Source organism: Enhydra lutris, unplaced genomic scaffold (genome assembly GCF_002288905.1).
Source record: "Enhydra lutris kenyoni isolate GAN:26980312 unplaced genomic scaffold, ASM228890v2 scaffoldscaffold9, whole genome shotgun sequence".
Lineage (NCBI taxonomy): Eukaryota > Metazoa > Chordata > Mammalia > Carnivora > Mustelidae > Enhydra > Enhydra lutris.
Genome location: NW_019154093.1, coordinates 64379574 through 64397750, shown reverse-complemented (window position 1 = coordinate 64397750; position 18177 = coordinate 64379574). Strand labels below are relative to the sequence as shown.

The 18177-nt window shown below is 35.6% G+C and overlaps 1 protein-coding gene across 3 annotated transcripts in view; it reads right to left on the bottom strand.

Annotated features, from left to right (window-relative positions):
- LOC111143327 (sorting nexin 7) overlaps positions 1–18177 on the bottom strand; it is a 96699-nt gene that overhangs the window by 20486 nt on the left and 58036 nt on the right. For all 3 annotated transcript variants that reach the window (XM_022496993.1, XM_022496995.1, XM_022496994.1), the window contains one exon: positions 4992–5144. In XM_022496993.1, coding sequence (XP_022352701.1) covers positions 4992–5144 — 153 coding nt within the window. The remainder of the gene's footprint in view (positions 1–4991; positions 5145–18177) is intronic.

Sequence of the window (18177 nt, the reverse complement as noted above, 5' to 3'; positions counted from 1 at the left end):
TATACTCTTGCAATGATGTTTTTCTTTCTTCACTTATTTTCCAGAAAATGTCTTATGCTATAATCATTTTTATTTCTAACACTTCCATGTTGACACATACATTTACATTATTCCATAGTGATAGAACCCTTTGATTAAATCTGTTCATTACAATTCAAGTAAATAAAACTAATTTAAATACTCTTCCATTAAAACAAAGTCATAGTAATCAAGTGAAAAATACATATACTTATTATTCTTCCCCAGTAAACTCTAAGGTCCTTATGGCAAGATTTAAAGTTTGAATCTGGATGCTCTGGAGTGCTTAGTACAGGATTTTGATGTTAACAGAATGTTAAATGAATGATTTCACATGAGACACCTGACACTCTTAAATAAAACTGATAGAATTTGAAATGAAATGTCCTTTGACCTGGTTATTTCTTGAAATTCTCATCCAGAGAGTTTTTAAAGTCTAATGTTCATAATTATTTGTAATAGTATTATCTGTGAGAGCAAAAAAATAACCTAAAGTTTCAACTATTAGTTGTTACCTTTGCTAACGGAAGTATATAAATGTGATTGTATTATGTTAAGATTATATGTTATATAGAAAAGTAAATAAGTAAGAAATATGAATCTTAAAATAACACATATCCACTGTAATCATCGTGACATAAAATAAGTAAGTCATCATGTTTTTAATGCTGACACATTCAGAAAGAGTCATGTTGAAATCTTAAAATATTTTGACCTGAACACAGCAAATTATTTTTCTATGTATTTAGACATGCCACTCTCTCCAGGAGAAAAGGTTACAGGTAGTCTTTATTTTTAATTTATATATCAGTGTACCTAGTTTCGTTGTTTTTTTGTTTGTTTTTAGTGTGCATATATATTAATTTTATAACCACAAAAATAAGACTATGAAACAAGGACTTCCATACATTAATATTATAAAGTAAACTGTGCAAAGGAGTAAGTTGTATTACATTCACTTAAGTTTTATATTCACTTAACCATAAACTGTTTTATCTGGCAAATGTATGATCTTTTCATTATGATATTAAACTTGAACTTTCAAAGAGTGTAATCTTTCAGTATGCAATACCTACCAAGGACCACCTCCTTTCAAATCTCTCCACCATCATCATCATCATCATCATCATTACCATCAGCATAAACAACCACAGAAACAGACACTTCGGTGCCTACCAAAGAACAATTAGAAAATGTCCATGCACTTAATCCAGCAGGTCATGTTTTATGGTTTTAGCATCCCTCCGTATTTTATCAGGAAGTAACTTTCCTTGTTTTTTTTTGGTAACAATATACTTTGAAATTACCCATCTTCGACTGGATTTTTTTTTCTTCATTTTTTGTAATTATGTTCAGTTGGCCAACACAGAGTACATCATTAGTTTTTGATGTAGTGTTCAACTGGAATTTTGTTATAAGGCTTTGTTAATTCTTGTTTTTAGAAATAAGAAATTTATTCTTAATTATTGTCCATATAGGACAAAATGGAATGTCATTTTACTTAGTTAGAGTTCACTTGGAGATACCTGTTTTATATTTGCTGTCAACCATCTCCAAGTAAATTCACACATCTAAGTACTACATTTCAATATGACAATAGCTGGCTTCTGATACAGACCCATGCCTCACATCTACAAGCTGATTTTCCTCTGTCACTTTGATATTTAAATTTTAAGTTAGAAACAAGCTGTGACCATTTCACTTCATGAAAGAAGTCCAAAGGCAGATGTTTATACCCCAATTCATCTATCATACGAGAAACAAACCCCTTTGGGGAGTTATATTTGCAAACGTTGATGGAAAAAAAAAAGTGTTTCCATGAGAATGTGATTAAATTAAAAGAGGAAATGGAAAGATTCTGTAACAGTTCACTTCTCTGTATATCCAAGATATTCTGAAGTTAACAGATAACAGCAGACGGTTACTGTTTCAGGCCACACAGTCTGTGTGCTAATTAGGAAGCCTTGATTATTTAAGGGCTCCAATTTCCTGATTATGCTTGGACTGATATGGCAAATCAGTTAAAAGTTATTCACTCAGAGGGAAAAAAAACAAATAATTGAAACTGTAGGGTTCTTTTAAATTTAAAGAAAAACAATGATTCCTTCAAAGTTACATGTGTAAGATGCAGTGCACTTAATACATTTTAGTAACAAGAAGAAATACAATTCATTTGGGGGAAAGAGTTAAAAACATACTGATATAAACTTCTGTGAAGAACAAGAATGGCAATATGGCACAATGATGCTAATTTAACTGTTTCTAAGAAAACAGTATTTTATATAAACTGAATTCAGTCTATGAGAATGACAAAAATATGAATTTATATGACAGGTATAGTCAAAACCCAAATATTTCAGTTGGAGTTCAGCGGAATTGCTATGAACATTTTCCCTTAAAAAAATAAAGTCCAAACTTAGAAAAAAACTTTTGCAGATTCTATCATTTAAAGGCAAATACAGTCTGTACATTTGTCATGTGAGTTTTATAACCTAATATGCTTATGTTTTATAATCATAATCACTTAGCGTATATTGCATTATTTTAATTTTCAAGGCATTTTCTTATAAATTATTTTGGTTGGTTGTCATAACAATTCTGTAACATCAGAATGGACAGTTCTAATGTAAAGAAGAGAGAAGGTTATTTTTGTGGATTTAAATAGTTAAGTGGTAAGAAAGTCTATGGTGGTCAATGTACTTTATTCAACAAAATATTTTAAACCATTTCAAAATCTAAGACTTATGTGAAATCCCTTTGAGATACTTGAATTTACTTAAAGTTGTTAAAGTTGAATAAAAAGAAATTAAGGAGAAAGAGAAAATGGTCTTTTCAATCACTTGAGGCTCTAGGCCTCTGCCATGAAATCCCCGTGTCAGGTCCCATCTCTGTCTGGTGCGGCAACAGTTCCCTAACAATTAGGTCTCATCACGTCCAGTTGTGTTGCACTCTGACACATAAAAGCCAGAGTGACCTTTCTAAAAGGCAAGTCTGATAGATACTGTCATTTCCCCGCTGAAAAGTCTTCAGTGGCCTTTCCTATTTTCCGCAGGATGAAAAATGAAAGACTTATATCATAAGGCCCTCTTCAGCCCAGTGGGGTTCAGGACACATGGTTCAGGACACATGACACAAAATATCGCACCTGGCCATACTGAGTCCTTTAAGCTGAAGGAGCTGGAGAACTATAGCAGAGGCAGGAAAGTCACTTGGACCTTTCACAACCCTCACCCCCCGATGCAGGTGATAAAACACTCACATGAAAGGTGCTTTCCTTATATCCAGAGGAAAGAAAGGTCCTTATCAAAGGGAAGGAACACAAAGAAGACACCTAACAAACAGGCCTTGTTAAGTTTTCCCCAGTTTATTATACATACCTCATACTCCTTAATCTACCATATTTCTACACGACTATCCACCTTTCAACAAACCTCGCATAAAATACTCAGGTCTGTTTCTTCCAAACTCTGTGTCCTTAGGAAGGCTTCTGTGTCTCAGAGAACTTACATTAAATCAATTTGTATTCTTTTCTCCTATAAATTTATCTTTCTTCTTATAATTTTCAGACCTAGTCAGGGACCCTATGAGGGTTCAGGAAAACTTTTTCCTTCCCTACAAAAACCTCTTTCTTCAACTGAACATGAAGCCTGCGCTTCACCAACCTCCAAAAAAAAGAACCTCAGTTATCTGAACATGTTCTAGGATTTTCTGCATGTATTTTCTCTGACTGGAACTCTTTCTCACATCTTTGTCTGCCTACCTTATTCATCATTCAGGTCTCAGCTTAAAAACGTCCTCTGCAGAACCTCCCCCATTCCTTCTAGATCAGGTTAGATGCCTTTGCAATGCCTTTCTATGCTAGAATGTCTTATACTTTATTATAATCTTTTGTTGTAATTGTCTGTTCCGTTGGTGATTGTGCCTCCATGAGAAAGGCACTGTGTTTGTCTTGCATACTGTGGTCCCTCGAGGGCCCAGCACACTGTCTGCTGGAAGTAGGGGCTTAAGAAACTTGTGTTAAATGAAAATATCATTATCAGTTAGTTCATCTTTCAAAATATACAATATTTTATGGTATTAAACTAACACACACTATAGACTCTAAAGCATAAAATATTCTTAATGTACCAATTTCATATAGTTACTAATCCAGCCAGAGATAAGGTTAAAGATGCATGTTCAAAATGAACCTTCTGGGAAGAGTATGTTTAGAATATGCTAGATTTTTTTTAAAAAAAGTGATAGTATAAAATTCATTTAAAATAAAACTACCTTAGAGAACTGTTAGTTGTAAAAAAATAATAAAAAAAATAATCATTTGAAAAGCAAAATGGTGCCTAGGTTCTATCTTGAACTAAAAAAAAGACGGAGGGAGGGAGAGAGAGAGAGAGAGAGAGAGAGAGAGAAAAGCTGAACTAAACTAAGCTGAACAACAACAACAAAAAATAGAAGCGCATGCTCTTTTGTAGAGGTGTTAAACAGCTACAGAAGGTGAGATGGTATCAGCAGGGACACAAGATTTGATTTTCTGCTCCTTCAAACCTCTGGTCCTTTTCTCATGCTGCAAACCCTTCCTACCATAAGAGAGGGAGAGGAAGAGGAAGAGGAAATAAGATAGAAGAATCAGAAGGAAGCATCACAAAGTGGTTTTGAAAAATTCAAATCCTTCCCAAACAAGCAACTATGGAGAAAATAAATAAAGCAAAAGGGTATCCTATTTCTTTCTCACATCAGGGCTCAAATTAGGCACTCGGGGCATGCCGTGTAAGAAGGAAGACTTTCATCCTTCCTCCACATACACACATTTGTTTCAGTGGGTGGGTTCAGCATTACTCTGTTGGCACCAAGCCACCAACGAGGCTTTTGAATGTGACCCTTGGTCCCTTAATAGACTCTTTCAACAAAGGATAGATAGAGAGTTAAAGAGAGGGTAACTTTCATAAAATGAAGCAATATCACATATCACTAATTACCTGTTCATAATAGTGGATATTCTCCTCAGCCATATCTGTAAACGCTGACTTGATATCATTTTGCATATTGTGTTTCCATCTTTCCCAGTCTGCTTTCAGGGCATTATTAGCGCATTCCACTTTATCTTCAAGTTTTCCAATCTCTTCTGTAAGCTGAATTAGATCACAACGAGAGATGCATCAATCTACGGATTCTTGTTACTGAAATGAATTCATCAGATCCAAGCCAATCATTCTATCAAGACAGCTTAAGAATAATTCTTTGTTTGGAAAGTCACCAGCATTCACCCTCCATACTAACCAGTTACAGAAGAAGAAGACTGGGTTCAGCCAGAGATGCTGGGTAGAGTTCTAAGGTCTGCCACCAATTAGCATTTGACCTTGGCTAAGTCCCTCAAGCCTTGGGCTTGGGTTTCACTATTTATAAAACAGGAAATTGAACTACAAGTTATCTCAAAATTCTTTTGCATTAAGTCTCATCACCACTACTGTGTATGGTGATAATATTTATGTTAAGAGGTATGGTGTCATTCGCCAGCTTCCCATTCCTGGTCCTCATTCTTCAGTTGTTTTTAGAAGGCTCAATTAACTGACATGGTATAACATCCACGAGGATTATGCAGTCCCACCTGGAGGCCCAGGGGATTAACCTGCCAAATATCATGGAGCTGGTAATAGAAGCAGGTTTGTATTTCAAGACGCCTGCTAGTCCATGTACCATCAGACAGGCTTAGTGTGATATTTACCTCCCACCCACCAACTTCTGAGCATGTAATCTATCAAGTTATTATTTTATATTTGGTGTATTTACATATTAATACATATACTTATACATACTTTATTTATGTACCGTATTTATTCATATATTCAGCACATGTTTATTAAGTGCCTTCTCTGTACCAGGCATTCTTCTAGGACTTAGAGGTTCAGCAGTGAGGACAACAGACAAAAATCCCTGCTTGTACCAGAGCTTATACTCAACCGCAGAGACAAACCAAAAGCAAGATAAATGAAACAGGAACTATCAATTGAGAATTAATGCTAAAGAGAAAAAAGGAAGCAGAAAGGTAGATACGGAATGGAGGATGATGCCAGCTCACATAAGATGACAGGGGTAAGCCTCAGTAGGGGTGTATCATTTGATTAAATATCTGGGCTCAGCGTGATGGTGAACCATGAGACTCTCAGGAGGAAAATCATTCCTGGTAGAGGAAACCCCAGGGCAATGGACTGGAAGTGGAAGCATGCCTGGATGGCTCAAGAACACAGAGACTAGCATGGCTGTGGCATGTAGTGGAGTGAACAACAAAGGGAAGGTTCTAGCAGATGAAGTCACAGAAGGAATGGGTGACCAGATCCTACTGAGCCATGCAGTTGGTGGTAAAGTCAATGGATTTTATGAGGCTTGATCCAAGGCCAGGAAACTTCAAGCAGAACTGATACCATCTCTCTCATATTTTCAAAGGGGCATCATACCTTACCACTGTGGCGTACTGAAAAGAATTTGAAAGGGGCCATTACTTAAGAAGATCCCCATTTCGGAGACGTTAAAATGTGAAAATGTCTTAGAATCAAAATATGTTATTTTGCTTCAAATGCTCATGTGAGTTATTATTCTTATTCTTTTCATTATCATCATTATTTTTGCTATGGAATTTCACTTTTCTGTCCTTGTTTCATTGCAGCTATATTTGCTTTTATTTCCTAAGAATAGACATTTGGTATTATATAAACTCTTCCATTAGCAATGGGAGATCTATGTTAATAGTAAGGTTAACGTACCTGTTTTTTACGGGGGCAGGAGAAGGAGTTATTTTTTTACTCGTTTTGCTTGTGAACTCTCTCGGTGAGGCCACTTATTACTTTAGAGTATGTGTTTTCTTTGGGGTGATTATTCTATTAAATCTTAGAGAATCTGTCTAAGAAGGTGTTAATGGGCTATATTAAAAGGATGTTTGATGGTGGGCTGTGGATGCTAGGGGATAAGATAAGAGTAAAATTGCTGAAAGTCCAAATATTTCAAACAGGATCTGGGTCTGCTGGAAAAAGCTCAGGGGCAGGTTAGAGAACTTCACTCCTCTGGGTTGTTGGGTGAAATTGTGCTATTTTTCATAACCAGATGGAAATTACCAGCAAACTATGCACTGGAGTGAGATCACTGGCAGACCCTCTCTTAAAATAGGCTTTAGGAAATAGAGTATCTAAGTCATATATATTTTATCTTTCTCCCCTTCCTGACAGTTTAACATGATGTCCCTGCCACAAGGGGTTTACAGGAGTTTTCCCTTCATCAATCCACAACTCCCCCTCACAGAAGCCCTTGGAACGGGTGGTCTGGCTGGTTGGCACTTCTGCTCCAGCTGAGAGTTACAGAAGTCCTGTCCTGTTCTCTGACCTCACCCTCTCCTACAGAAAGAAGGGGTATAGACTTATCACCATGGCACTGTGATTAAGGAGACTGGTGCCGGGTTAGACAGACTTCAGTTTAAGTCCCACTTCTGTCTTTATCAACTATGTGGCATTGGGTAAGACTAGCTGTTGAAGCCCTAGTTTCTTCAACTGTAAAATGGATATAAAAATAACAATACCTACACATATGGATTTTATTTTATATTTTTTAAAGATTTTATTTATTTGACAGAGAGAGAGAGATCACAAGTAGGCAGAGAGGCAGGCAGAGAGAGAGAGAGGGAAGCAGGCTCCCTGCTGAGCAGAGAGCCCAATGTGGGGCTTGATCCCAGGACCCTGAGATCATGACCTGAGCCAAAGGCAGAGGTTTAACCCACTGAGCCACCAGGTGACCCGGGATTTTAAATGCATAAAATAATAAACACTAATTCTTTCACAGTGCCTGGCAATTTGCCTATTAAATGTTATGTATTACCAGCACCACCTCCACCACTATGACCACTACCATCACCATCACCATCATCATCATAATCGTCATCAACATCATCAACAGTGGGTGAAACTGAAATCGATTCCCTCTCCTTTTCCAGAATTTTGCTCTCTGGGAGTATTGCATTCCTGTGCCAGGGTCTTGGTCTTAAGTCAATTTCTAGTGCTATTTCTTAATCTGTTCTCACCAGGGTGGAAGATGATGCCTATGCTTTAAATATATATGATCAACTCTTGTCATTTTTTTGTAGCTCTACATGAGTAATTTTTCTTTCTTTGATGATTTCATCATTATTTCAGTTGGAAAAGGAGGAAAGAGACATTAGGTATTTCCCCACACTACATCATCTTCCCATCATTTCAATTCTAGGAATCTCAAATTGATAATAAGCACAAAGCATCCAGTTCAAATGAAGAATGAGCTGGACTCTATCTTTCCTAATAATTAACAAAATCATAGTATGTCCTTTCCCTTAATTGACTTCAATTTTGGCAAGTTCTTTGGTATAAGGAACTGTGCATTTGGATGGTGCCATCGGGATTAGAACATATACACTCAATAAAAGATAACCAAAGTGGGAGAGTAAGATGTGCCAGAACCTGGCAGGCCAAGGAAACCCTTCCAGCCACACAGCAGGTTTCAATAATTCTAAAAGCAGGAAATTCAATTCATATTCACTACTATATAATAGCACAGAAAAGACTGAATTAAAAAGGATTAAAGCTTGAATAATTGTTTTCACAAATCCTGGAAGTGATCTGGCCCTCTGTTAGTGGAAAAACAGAAGAAGCAAGCAACCCTTTTTGCCAGGAAAATGTTATCATACCAGAATAAACAGTACAAGATTGTAAGTGGAAAAAAAATAAGATTTATATTTAACAGCAAGGCTAATGGGTAATTTCTAGCTTCAGTTATATTCAGCTAGAAATTAGCCACACAATTAAATGAAAACCATTAGTAGCAGAGCTCAGGCAAACAAAACAAAGTCTTTGTCCAATAGTGACTCCCTACTATAGTACCAGTAATAGCAACTAGAATAATAACCATTTATTGCATTTCTGCCATAGGCCATTGCATTAAGCTATATACTTTACATATATTATTTCATTTAATCTGCATAATAATGTTGCAAATTTGGTATTATTATCTTCTTTTTACATGTTAGGAAACTGGGAGAAAAAAATGAAAGAGATCGTACAGTTTTTTATAGCATTATAGATTCAAACCACAGTCTGCCTAAGTCAAAGCCCATGTTTTTTTCATATTAACAGCACCAAGCTAGCTTGCCTGTGGCTTTCAAGGTTGAAATGATTCAGCTTTAACTCACGGAGCTTGTAATCTATTAGAATATATGAAGGCAAAATTGCAATAAAAACCAAAGACTATATATAATACAAAGCAGAATGTGATATATATACCACAATTGAGGAAAAAATTAAGAGTGATATAGGACGACACAGAATGGAGGATTGATTCTGATTGGAGCAGGGGACGTTTTAACTGTCAATTCAGTAGGCAGAGACTGGGGAAGAAACACCTGGATGAAGGTAAGGTATCAACAAAACCACAAAGATGGCATGCTACCATGATAACAGAATGGATAAGAGGTAGGTTTGGAGTCTGGAGGTAGACAAGAAGAAACCAGAAACGCTGCTGGATAGGCTGATTAAAGTTTCACTGCTTGAGGGTATAAATTATATTGGGCATGAAATGGATTCTTCGGGAAATGGCAAATCACTAAAAGTTTTTGACCAGCACAGAGCTGTATTTCCTAAGTCAGTGATGTACAGGGATGGTTAAAGAAAAAGGGAGGAGAGGAAAAAGGAAAACAATTAACTGCATTGGCATCATGAAGAAACAATGGTAAGGAGGACTGGCTTCATCCCACACACTCACTCATCCAGCAGTACTCACTCAGCATCCATCTAGTCTGTATTAGGAACTAAGATAAAGGGCATCCCAGACTGCAGTGTAGGAAGACCCGGAGCTCACCTCCTCCATGGGCACACCAAATCTATACATATATACAGAGCAATTTTTCCTGGAGAACTGAGGGCTGACTGAACAGCCAGACAAAAATGCTACAAAAATAGAAAATTAGAGGCTAATATCCCTGATGAATATAGATGTAAAAAATCTCAACAAAGTGTAAAGCAAATTCAAAAGTGCATTAAAAGGATCATATACCATGATAAAGTGGGATTTATTCCAGGGATGCAAGAATGGTTCAATATCTACAAATCAATGTGGTACACCACATTAGAGACAAAAGATAAAAATCATATGATGATCTCAGTAGATGCAGAAAAATCATTTGATAAAAGTAGGCATCCATTTCTAATAAAAACTCTCAACAAAGTATATATAGAAGTAGTGTACCTCAACATAATAAAGGCCATATGTGACAAACCCACAGTTAATATAGTTAACACTATATTCAATGATTAAAAGCTGAAAGTTTTTACTTTAAGATCAGGAATAAGATAAAAAGCTTCCCACTATGCCATTTTTATTCAAAATAGTAGTGGAAGTCTTAGCCACAGTAATTAGGCAAGAAAAAGTAATAAAAACTATCCAAATTGGACATAAGTAAAACTGTCACTATTTGTAGATGACATGATACAATATATAGAAAATTCTAAAGAATCCACCAAAAAACTATTAGAACTAATAAATAAATTCAGGAAAGTGTTAGGATACAAAATTAATATACAGAAATCAACTGTGTTTCTATATGCTAATAAAAAACTGTCAGAAAGGGAAATTTAAAAAATAATCCCATTTATAATTGCATCAAAAGAATAAAATACCTAGGAATAAATTTAACTAAGGAGGTGAAAGACCTGGACACTGAAAACTGTAAGACACTTATGAAAGAAATAAACAAATAAATATAGGGATATTCCATGCTCATGGACTGGAAGAATTAATATTATTAAAATGTCCATATCACCCAAGTCCACAATATCCCCATCAAAATACCAATGGCATTTTTCAAAGAATTAGAACAAATAGTCCTAAAATCTGTATTGAACCAGAAAAGTCCCCAAATAGAGCAATCTCGAAAGAAAACAAACAAAAACAAAGCCAGAGGTGTCATGCTCCCTAATTTCAAACTATTCTACAAAGCTACAGCAATCAAAACAGTATGATACTGGCAAAAAAAGAGACATAGATCAATGGAATAGAATAGAGAGCCCAGAAATAAACCTACACCGTAGATGGCCAATTAATATACAACAAAGGAGGCAAGAATATACAATGTAATTATATATAATATACAAGAATATACAATACTTCAATAAATAGTATTGAGGAAACTGGACAGCCACATGCAAAAGAATGACACTGGATGAGTATCTTACACCACATACAAAAATAAATTCAAAATAGATTAAAGACTTGAATGTAAACTTGAAAGTATAAAAAACTCCTAGAATAAAATAATAGGCAGTAAACTCTTTAACACTGGTCTTAAAGATATTTTTTTGGACCCGTTTCTTCAGACAAGAGCAACAAATGCTAAAATGAACACATGGGACTGCATCAGACCAGAAGCTTCTGTACAGTGAAGGAAACGATCAATGAAACAAAAAGGCAACCTACTAATAGGAGAAGATATATACAAATCATATACCTATCAAGGGGTTAATATACCCAAAATATATAAAGAGCATACACAATTTATATTAAAAAAGAAACCTGATTAAAAAATGGACAGAGGACTTGGATAGGTATTTTCCAAAAGAAGACATATAGATGGCAACAGGCACATGAGAAGATGCTCAACATTAGTAGTCACCAGGGAAATTCAAATTAAAACAAGAGGTATGACCTCTCTCATCTGTCAGAATAGCTATCACCAAAAAGATAAGAAATAACAAGTGCTGGCCAGGATGTAGAGGAAAGGGAACCCTTGAACACTGTTGGTGGGAATGTAAATTAGTGTACCCACTATGGATCCCTCAAAAAATTTTTAATTCCTCAAAAAATTAAGAATAGAACTATTGTATAATTCAGCAACTCCACCTCTGGGTATTTATCTGAAGAAAATGAAAATAATTCAAAGAGATATATGCACCCCTATGTTCAGTGCAACAATTATTTACAGTAGCCAAGATATAGATGCAACCCAAGTGTCCATATATAGATGAATGGATAGAGAAGATGTGGTGTAGATATACAATGGACTATTATACAGCCACAAAAAAGAATGAAATCATGACATCTGTGACAAAATAGATGGACCTAGAAAGTGTTATGCTAAGTGAGATAAGTCAGAGAATGACAAATACTGAATATGTGGAATCTATAAAACAAGACAAACAAACAGAAACAGATTGACAGAAATAGGAAGCAAACGGTTGGTTGCCATGGGTGGAGGGGTGGAGGAAATGAGGGTTGGGTGAAATAGTGAAGATGAGTAGAATGTACAAACTTGCAGCTATAAAATAAATAAATCATAAGGAATATTGTCAATAATATTGTGATAACTCTGTGTGGTAACAGATGGTAAGTAACTAGATTTATCATGGGGCTTGCTTTGTGGTATATAAAAATACTGAATCACTATGATATACACCTGAAATAAAGAGGATATTGTATGAAGAGTGAAGAAACTGACCTTGCCCTGAGGGACTCATACCCAAAGGGAGGGATTAAACAATCAACCAGATGAAGAAATGCCAGATAAAGGCATTTCACATAAAGCAAATAGCTGTTTACAGCCCTGGAAGCGTGTTTACTTGGGAACATCTGAAAAATTATAGGTGGTTTGTGAAAGGGTACCTATAGCGTGAGGAGGGGAATTTAAAAAGATGAGGAAAAGAGAGGCTGGCAGTTTTCAGGTCCTGATGGGTTTCCTTAATAGAAGACAAGTAAAATCACTGAAGGAGGCTGAGGAACCGAAAGGACCCAGGGACAGTAGTAACGATCAGATTCCTGATGCAGGGTTACTGAGAGGAGAAAACTTAAATGCTGGGAGACAGAATCAGTAGGGTTTGTCAACTGACAATATGTGGGCATTGGGAGAAAAGTCCGTTTTGCTGTGAAGATTAACTGGAAGAACAGGTGGGATAGGTAGGGGGAAATAGGAAATGAAGGCCTGAACGTGACAGGTACAGTCTTATATAAAGAGAGGGATGTACACTTCTATGTAAACATTGAAAACCACTCAGTCGTATGTAGGGCGACAAACAAATTTTGGAGGTCAAGATCACACTTAAGCTCTGAAACTCCGAAAGTGACTTTGCTGTAGTAATTTGGGTGGTTTGGGCAACCAAGGAGGTGATAGGGAAATACTAATTATATGCAAACACAGATGAATATTTTAAATAACAAAAAATGAGAGCTGTATGTTTCTGGAAAAACACCCAGACAAGTGCTCTGCATCTCAGTGCAGCTGATGCACATTGCCTAGCTTTTGGACAAGACAAGACTTCTCTTTATTACCAAGGTTTTTAGTGTGATATGTTAATGATGTTCAATTTGCCTTAGAATTCTTCTAGAACAGAAAACAGTGATGTGGTTCATTTGAAAACTATTAAAACACTTGTTCCAATAAAATGAGTGCCTAATCCTCATCATTAAAATATATGAATATATAAGTCTGGTTCCATTCTTTGGCCGTATCTCTTGATTCAATCAATTATTTTGTAGCACTATGCTTTCAAGGTCCTCAGAAAACTGTAAAACATTTTACAAGTAATTCAAATGTCATTTACACTGAAGATCCTCATTTCCAGAACATTTCTGTATGTCCAGGGATCTGCTGCAAGTGGGAAGCAGGACATGTTCCTGGAGTGTGCCTGCCTCGGTGACAAGTTCCCCACATCCTAATGACAAGATGCTTTTGTGACCCAGATTCCACATGTCCCGTCCACTGAGGCAGCTCCACTCTGCAGAAGTAACATTTACTTTTCTTCGTTGCCTTAGGGCATTAATACGTTATTTTGGGTTCCTCCTCTTTTCCCGAGTTTTAAAAATTTCACAATCACACACATGTAGAATAGTCTCCTTAACAGTCACGTTTCCTCCTCTGTAATATGAGGAGAAAGTCCCTACTTAATAGGATTCTTTGAGTAATATGTTGGTAAAAACCCTGGGACTAAGCACTTAGTGCACATTAGGGTTAGAGCGGCACCCCAAAGTGACCATGGAAGGACTGGTGTGTCAGAAATGTCCTGAGTCTGCCAGCTCACTCATCTGTACTATCTTAGAGAATCCTTACTGAGAACCTGCATAAAAAAGGGAACAGCAGTCATAAGGGAAACAAAGAGACACTCTCTCAATAGCTCAGAAAGCTTCCCCACAAGCCCCAATATACCCGAGAGTGTTGGTATCTAGACTGCACAATGCAGTCACGCCCAGACGTCTATGTAAGGCCATTCCATCAGGACCCCCTCCAAATCAGAAAAAGTCCAGGCATCACCTCCATTTTAAAGAATTAGGTTGCCATGTCATCTTAATAAAGTATCCCACTTTAACCAAGGAACATTCATATCTTGTTAATCACGGAATGATAAAATCCTAAAACAAAAAATGCAAATGGACCTTTTGCTCCCCTGACTCTGAAGGCACTTTAGAGTCTCCTTCTAGTACCTAACAGCACCTGATCAGCAACTTAAGAAGATTGCCATATTTCCAAACATTTTCTTCGGCCTTTAGTTTTTCTTATTTATCAGAGATTAGTTACTAGTTCCTAGAAAATACATTAGTTCAGTCAACAGCTACTTGTTGAACTCTAACTGTGCCGAGTGACACGCTAGCACTGGTGCCCCCGTGTGAAATATTTTCCTTCTTTTCTCACTCACTTTTTGGCATATTGATTTCATAGAGATGGATCTTTACCTATGTCAGAAAACGTTCTCCGTTCGGATACAATTTCATGATGAGATCAATATGGAATGCCTTAATCTATGTCTCTGAAATTGGGATTCCTATATACACATTAATACTCAGGGATGGCCTGAGTATTAAATATTTATAATTAACCAGTATTAATTATTGCTAATGTCATGAATAAATGTGGCATAATCTTTAATGATTTTTATGTGGATAGATATTTTATGGAGATCATATACAAATAGTTTTAAATTAATACAAACATAAATCTATTATGGAGTAGTGATACTCAAATGAAACTTTAAAATGGCAGAGCTTAAAAAAATGTTGAGCTTACATTGGCAATTAATGGGTCCTTCTCAGATGACTGGGGTATACTTTCCAACTTTTCTATACCGAAGAAAGTAAACTCTTAGGGTAAAAATGTTTGAATTACACACTACATTAAAATATGTGTTAGAAGCAAATCTGCTTGACTGCTGAACTATATATTTAATAAATAATTAATATACTTTGGCATGGTAATTCTAGAGGAGTTAATTGCCATGATTACCAACAATTTTGTCAAAGTATCATTTATAAAAATTACAGACTGAGAAAGCAGTTTCCTCACAGTCTATTTCTCTAGGAATAGCTACCAGGCTGATGGGAGAAAATACCAGTCAAACTTTTTTCAATCACTGTGGTCTATCCCTGCTAAACAGCGGTCTAGGGGGGATTTCACTGACCTCTCTAAGAATTACCCTAGCTGACCATTCAATCATCCATCTTTCATTGCTTATCTCTTACATTATAATCTAGAACTAGTGGCAAGTAAACGCACCTTTCCCTCACCCTGTCTTGTCTCCATTTGCAAGTACAGTAGTAAGACCATACAGACAGCACAATTAAAATCTAAGAGTCTCTCCAGTATCATGACTAAGCCCCTAACCTAACACTGAAACAGCTTCTTGGGGTCTGCTCCAAAAGAATTATTGGAAGAATTTTTTCTTCATTAACAAGTAATGGCAATCTCACAAAACTCAGTCCAACGTGGAACAATTTTTGAGGTTAGAAAGACTTGATATAAAAACTGATACTCCTGGCATAAGCAATATAATGACAAGTCCTTCTTTTTCTTTCCCCAGTTTCACTGAGATGTAACTGACAAATGAAATTGTGTATGTTTGAAGTGTACAAGATAATGACGAATCATTCTTACTTAGAAATATAGATATAAAAGTCCTAAAACACTGATCAAGCCAAACCCACTAATGGTAAAGTTGAATTTACCTGGGATCCAGTGATGGTTAAAGTGAGAAAACCTCTCAGTGTAAATTACCACATTAAGTGCATAATGGAGAAAAATCATACACTTATACGAGTAGATGCAGACAACTATTTAATAAAATTCAGCACCCACTTATGAATCAACTTCCTATCACGGAGAATAGGAACTGTCTAAACCTGATTAAAAATGGGGGGATAGCAATCATCATTACTAACGAAAAAAATCTTGAAAGCATTTATGGTAGAATCAGGAATAATAAAAGAATGTCCCATCACTAATAACATTATAATGCATTTTTTAGCAGCTCAGTAAGAAATGAAACAAAAAAAGAAATAGAAAGTATAATGGTTGAATAAATATTAAATACCAAGTAAATAAACAAAACTATCAATATGCACCCATGATAGGAAGGATATTCTACATCGTAAATCTCAGAGAGTCTACAAAGTACTAAAATTAAAACTAATTTAGAAGATTGCTGGATATAAGATAAGTATGCTCAAGTGAATTACATTTCTTTACTCGAGCCAAATACAAAGTTGTAAAATAAAAATTTTTTAGATTTATGATTTAAGATATACAAACAAAAAAATAAGGTTCTTAGGAATAAATTTATCACAAAATGTAGAAGAACTTTTTGGAAAAGACATTTTTGAACTTTATTGAGAGATATACAAGAAGACTTAAAATGAATGGTGAGTATCTGACAAATCATTCTATTTTACATCTTCTAGCTAGTTCTCTTTTCTCTAATTTCAGCTTAAATATGTTTCTCAAATAATCTTTTCCAGAAGAATATTTATGTACAAAGCGCCTTCTTTTGCTGTTGTCTATTTCAGACCACTGTTCATTTCCTTAACATTGATTAACAATAGTTAATCTTTTTTTTAATTTCCTATGTTGAAATGTAAGTTTGTACCATGAGGACCGTGTGTCTATTTTTTTTACCATTTTACATCCCCCCATGTTTACACTAGGTGGGAACTTGATAATTATTTTTAGAATGGAGGGATGATTTTAGAAAAGTGAAATATTAGTAATGAATCTAGGCTTTTTTCCCTACTGCCTTTCCAATGATTATTTCTTTACACTTCTAAATACCACACAAAATTAAAATGAGCCTGTACCTAACCCTAAAGTTATAACATCACCAAAATTTTGAACAAAACAATTTGAGAATAATAGCTATTCTTTCTTAAAAATATCTTCATTGTTTTCTTTTTTAAAATGGCTTCTCTATTATTTCCTTTTATGGAAAAAAAATCAACCATTCAATCTATTTATTCAAATGCTAAAAATTTCTCTTCATCATCAGAAAAGCTGGGAAATTATCATTTCGAAAAGTTCTTGAAAATAATATACCTAAATAAAAAGATTTAGATTGCCACTCCATCAGAAGACAATAGAAAATTCAAAAATCCAATTCTAATCTGACAGCTATGTCTTCTTAACAAGTATTAATTAAATTGCAGGGGAGAGATAAGAGGGCTCTTAACAATAAAATTATATTATTTTCTGATTCGTGAGAGAGGTAAGATGTGTCTGGAGAAATCAGATGCCTGATTATACAATGTTGCTCAGGCATACATATGATTTCTAAGTAGTACCTTTTTTATATACAATACACATATTTCTTAAAAAGTAGAAACCTTTCTCCCTGAAACCCATTGGTAATTTTATTATCCAAATGTAATATGTTCAGGAAAACACAATGCATTTTTTTAAATGTCAATTTGAATCATAAACACCCACAAATGTAGTTGACACATCACCTTTCAATTCAGCATCTCCAGCACCACTAACATCTCTCAAATAAAGAATATGATTTCCTGTAACACTAGAGGCAACAAAGCCAATTATTTAAAGGGTCCTATTTTTTAAAAAGTAGTGATCTCCTTTGAATCTTCTGCACAACAGAGGCATAGTAAATACATATTGGACTAAAGAGGATTCATTGCTTTCTAGGTGTTTCCATGAGTCTTGTTCATAATAAACCTTTTAAAAAGGAATGATGTATCTCCTTAAATATTAAAAAGAAAGTCAAGGGGACACCTGAGTTGCTCAGTGGGTTAAGCCTCTGCCTTTAGCTCAGGTCATGATCTCAGTGTCCTGGGATCAAGCCCCGCTCAGCGGGGAGCCTGCTTCCCCCTCTCTCTTTGTCTATTTGTAATCTC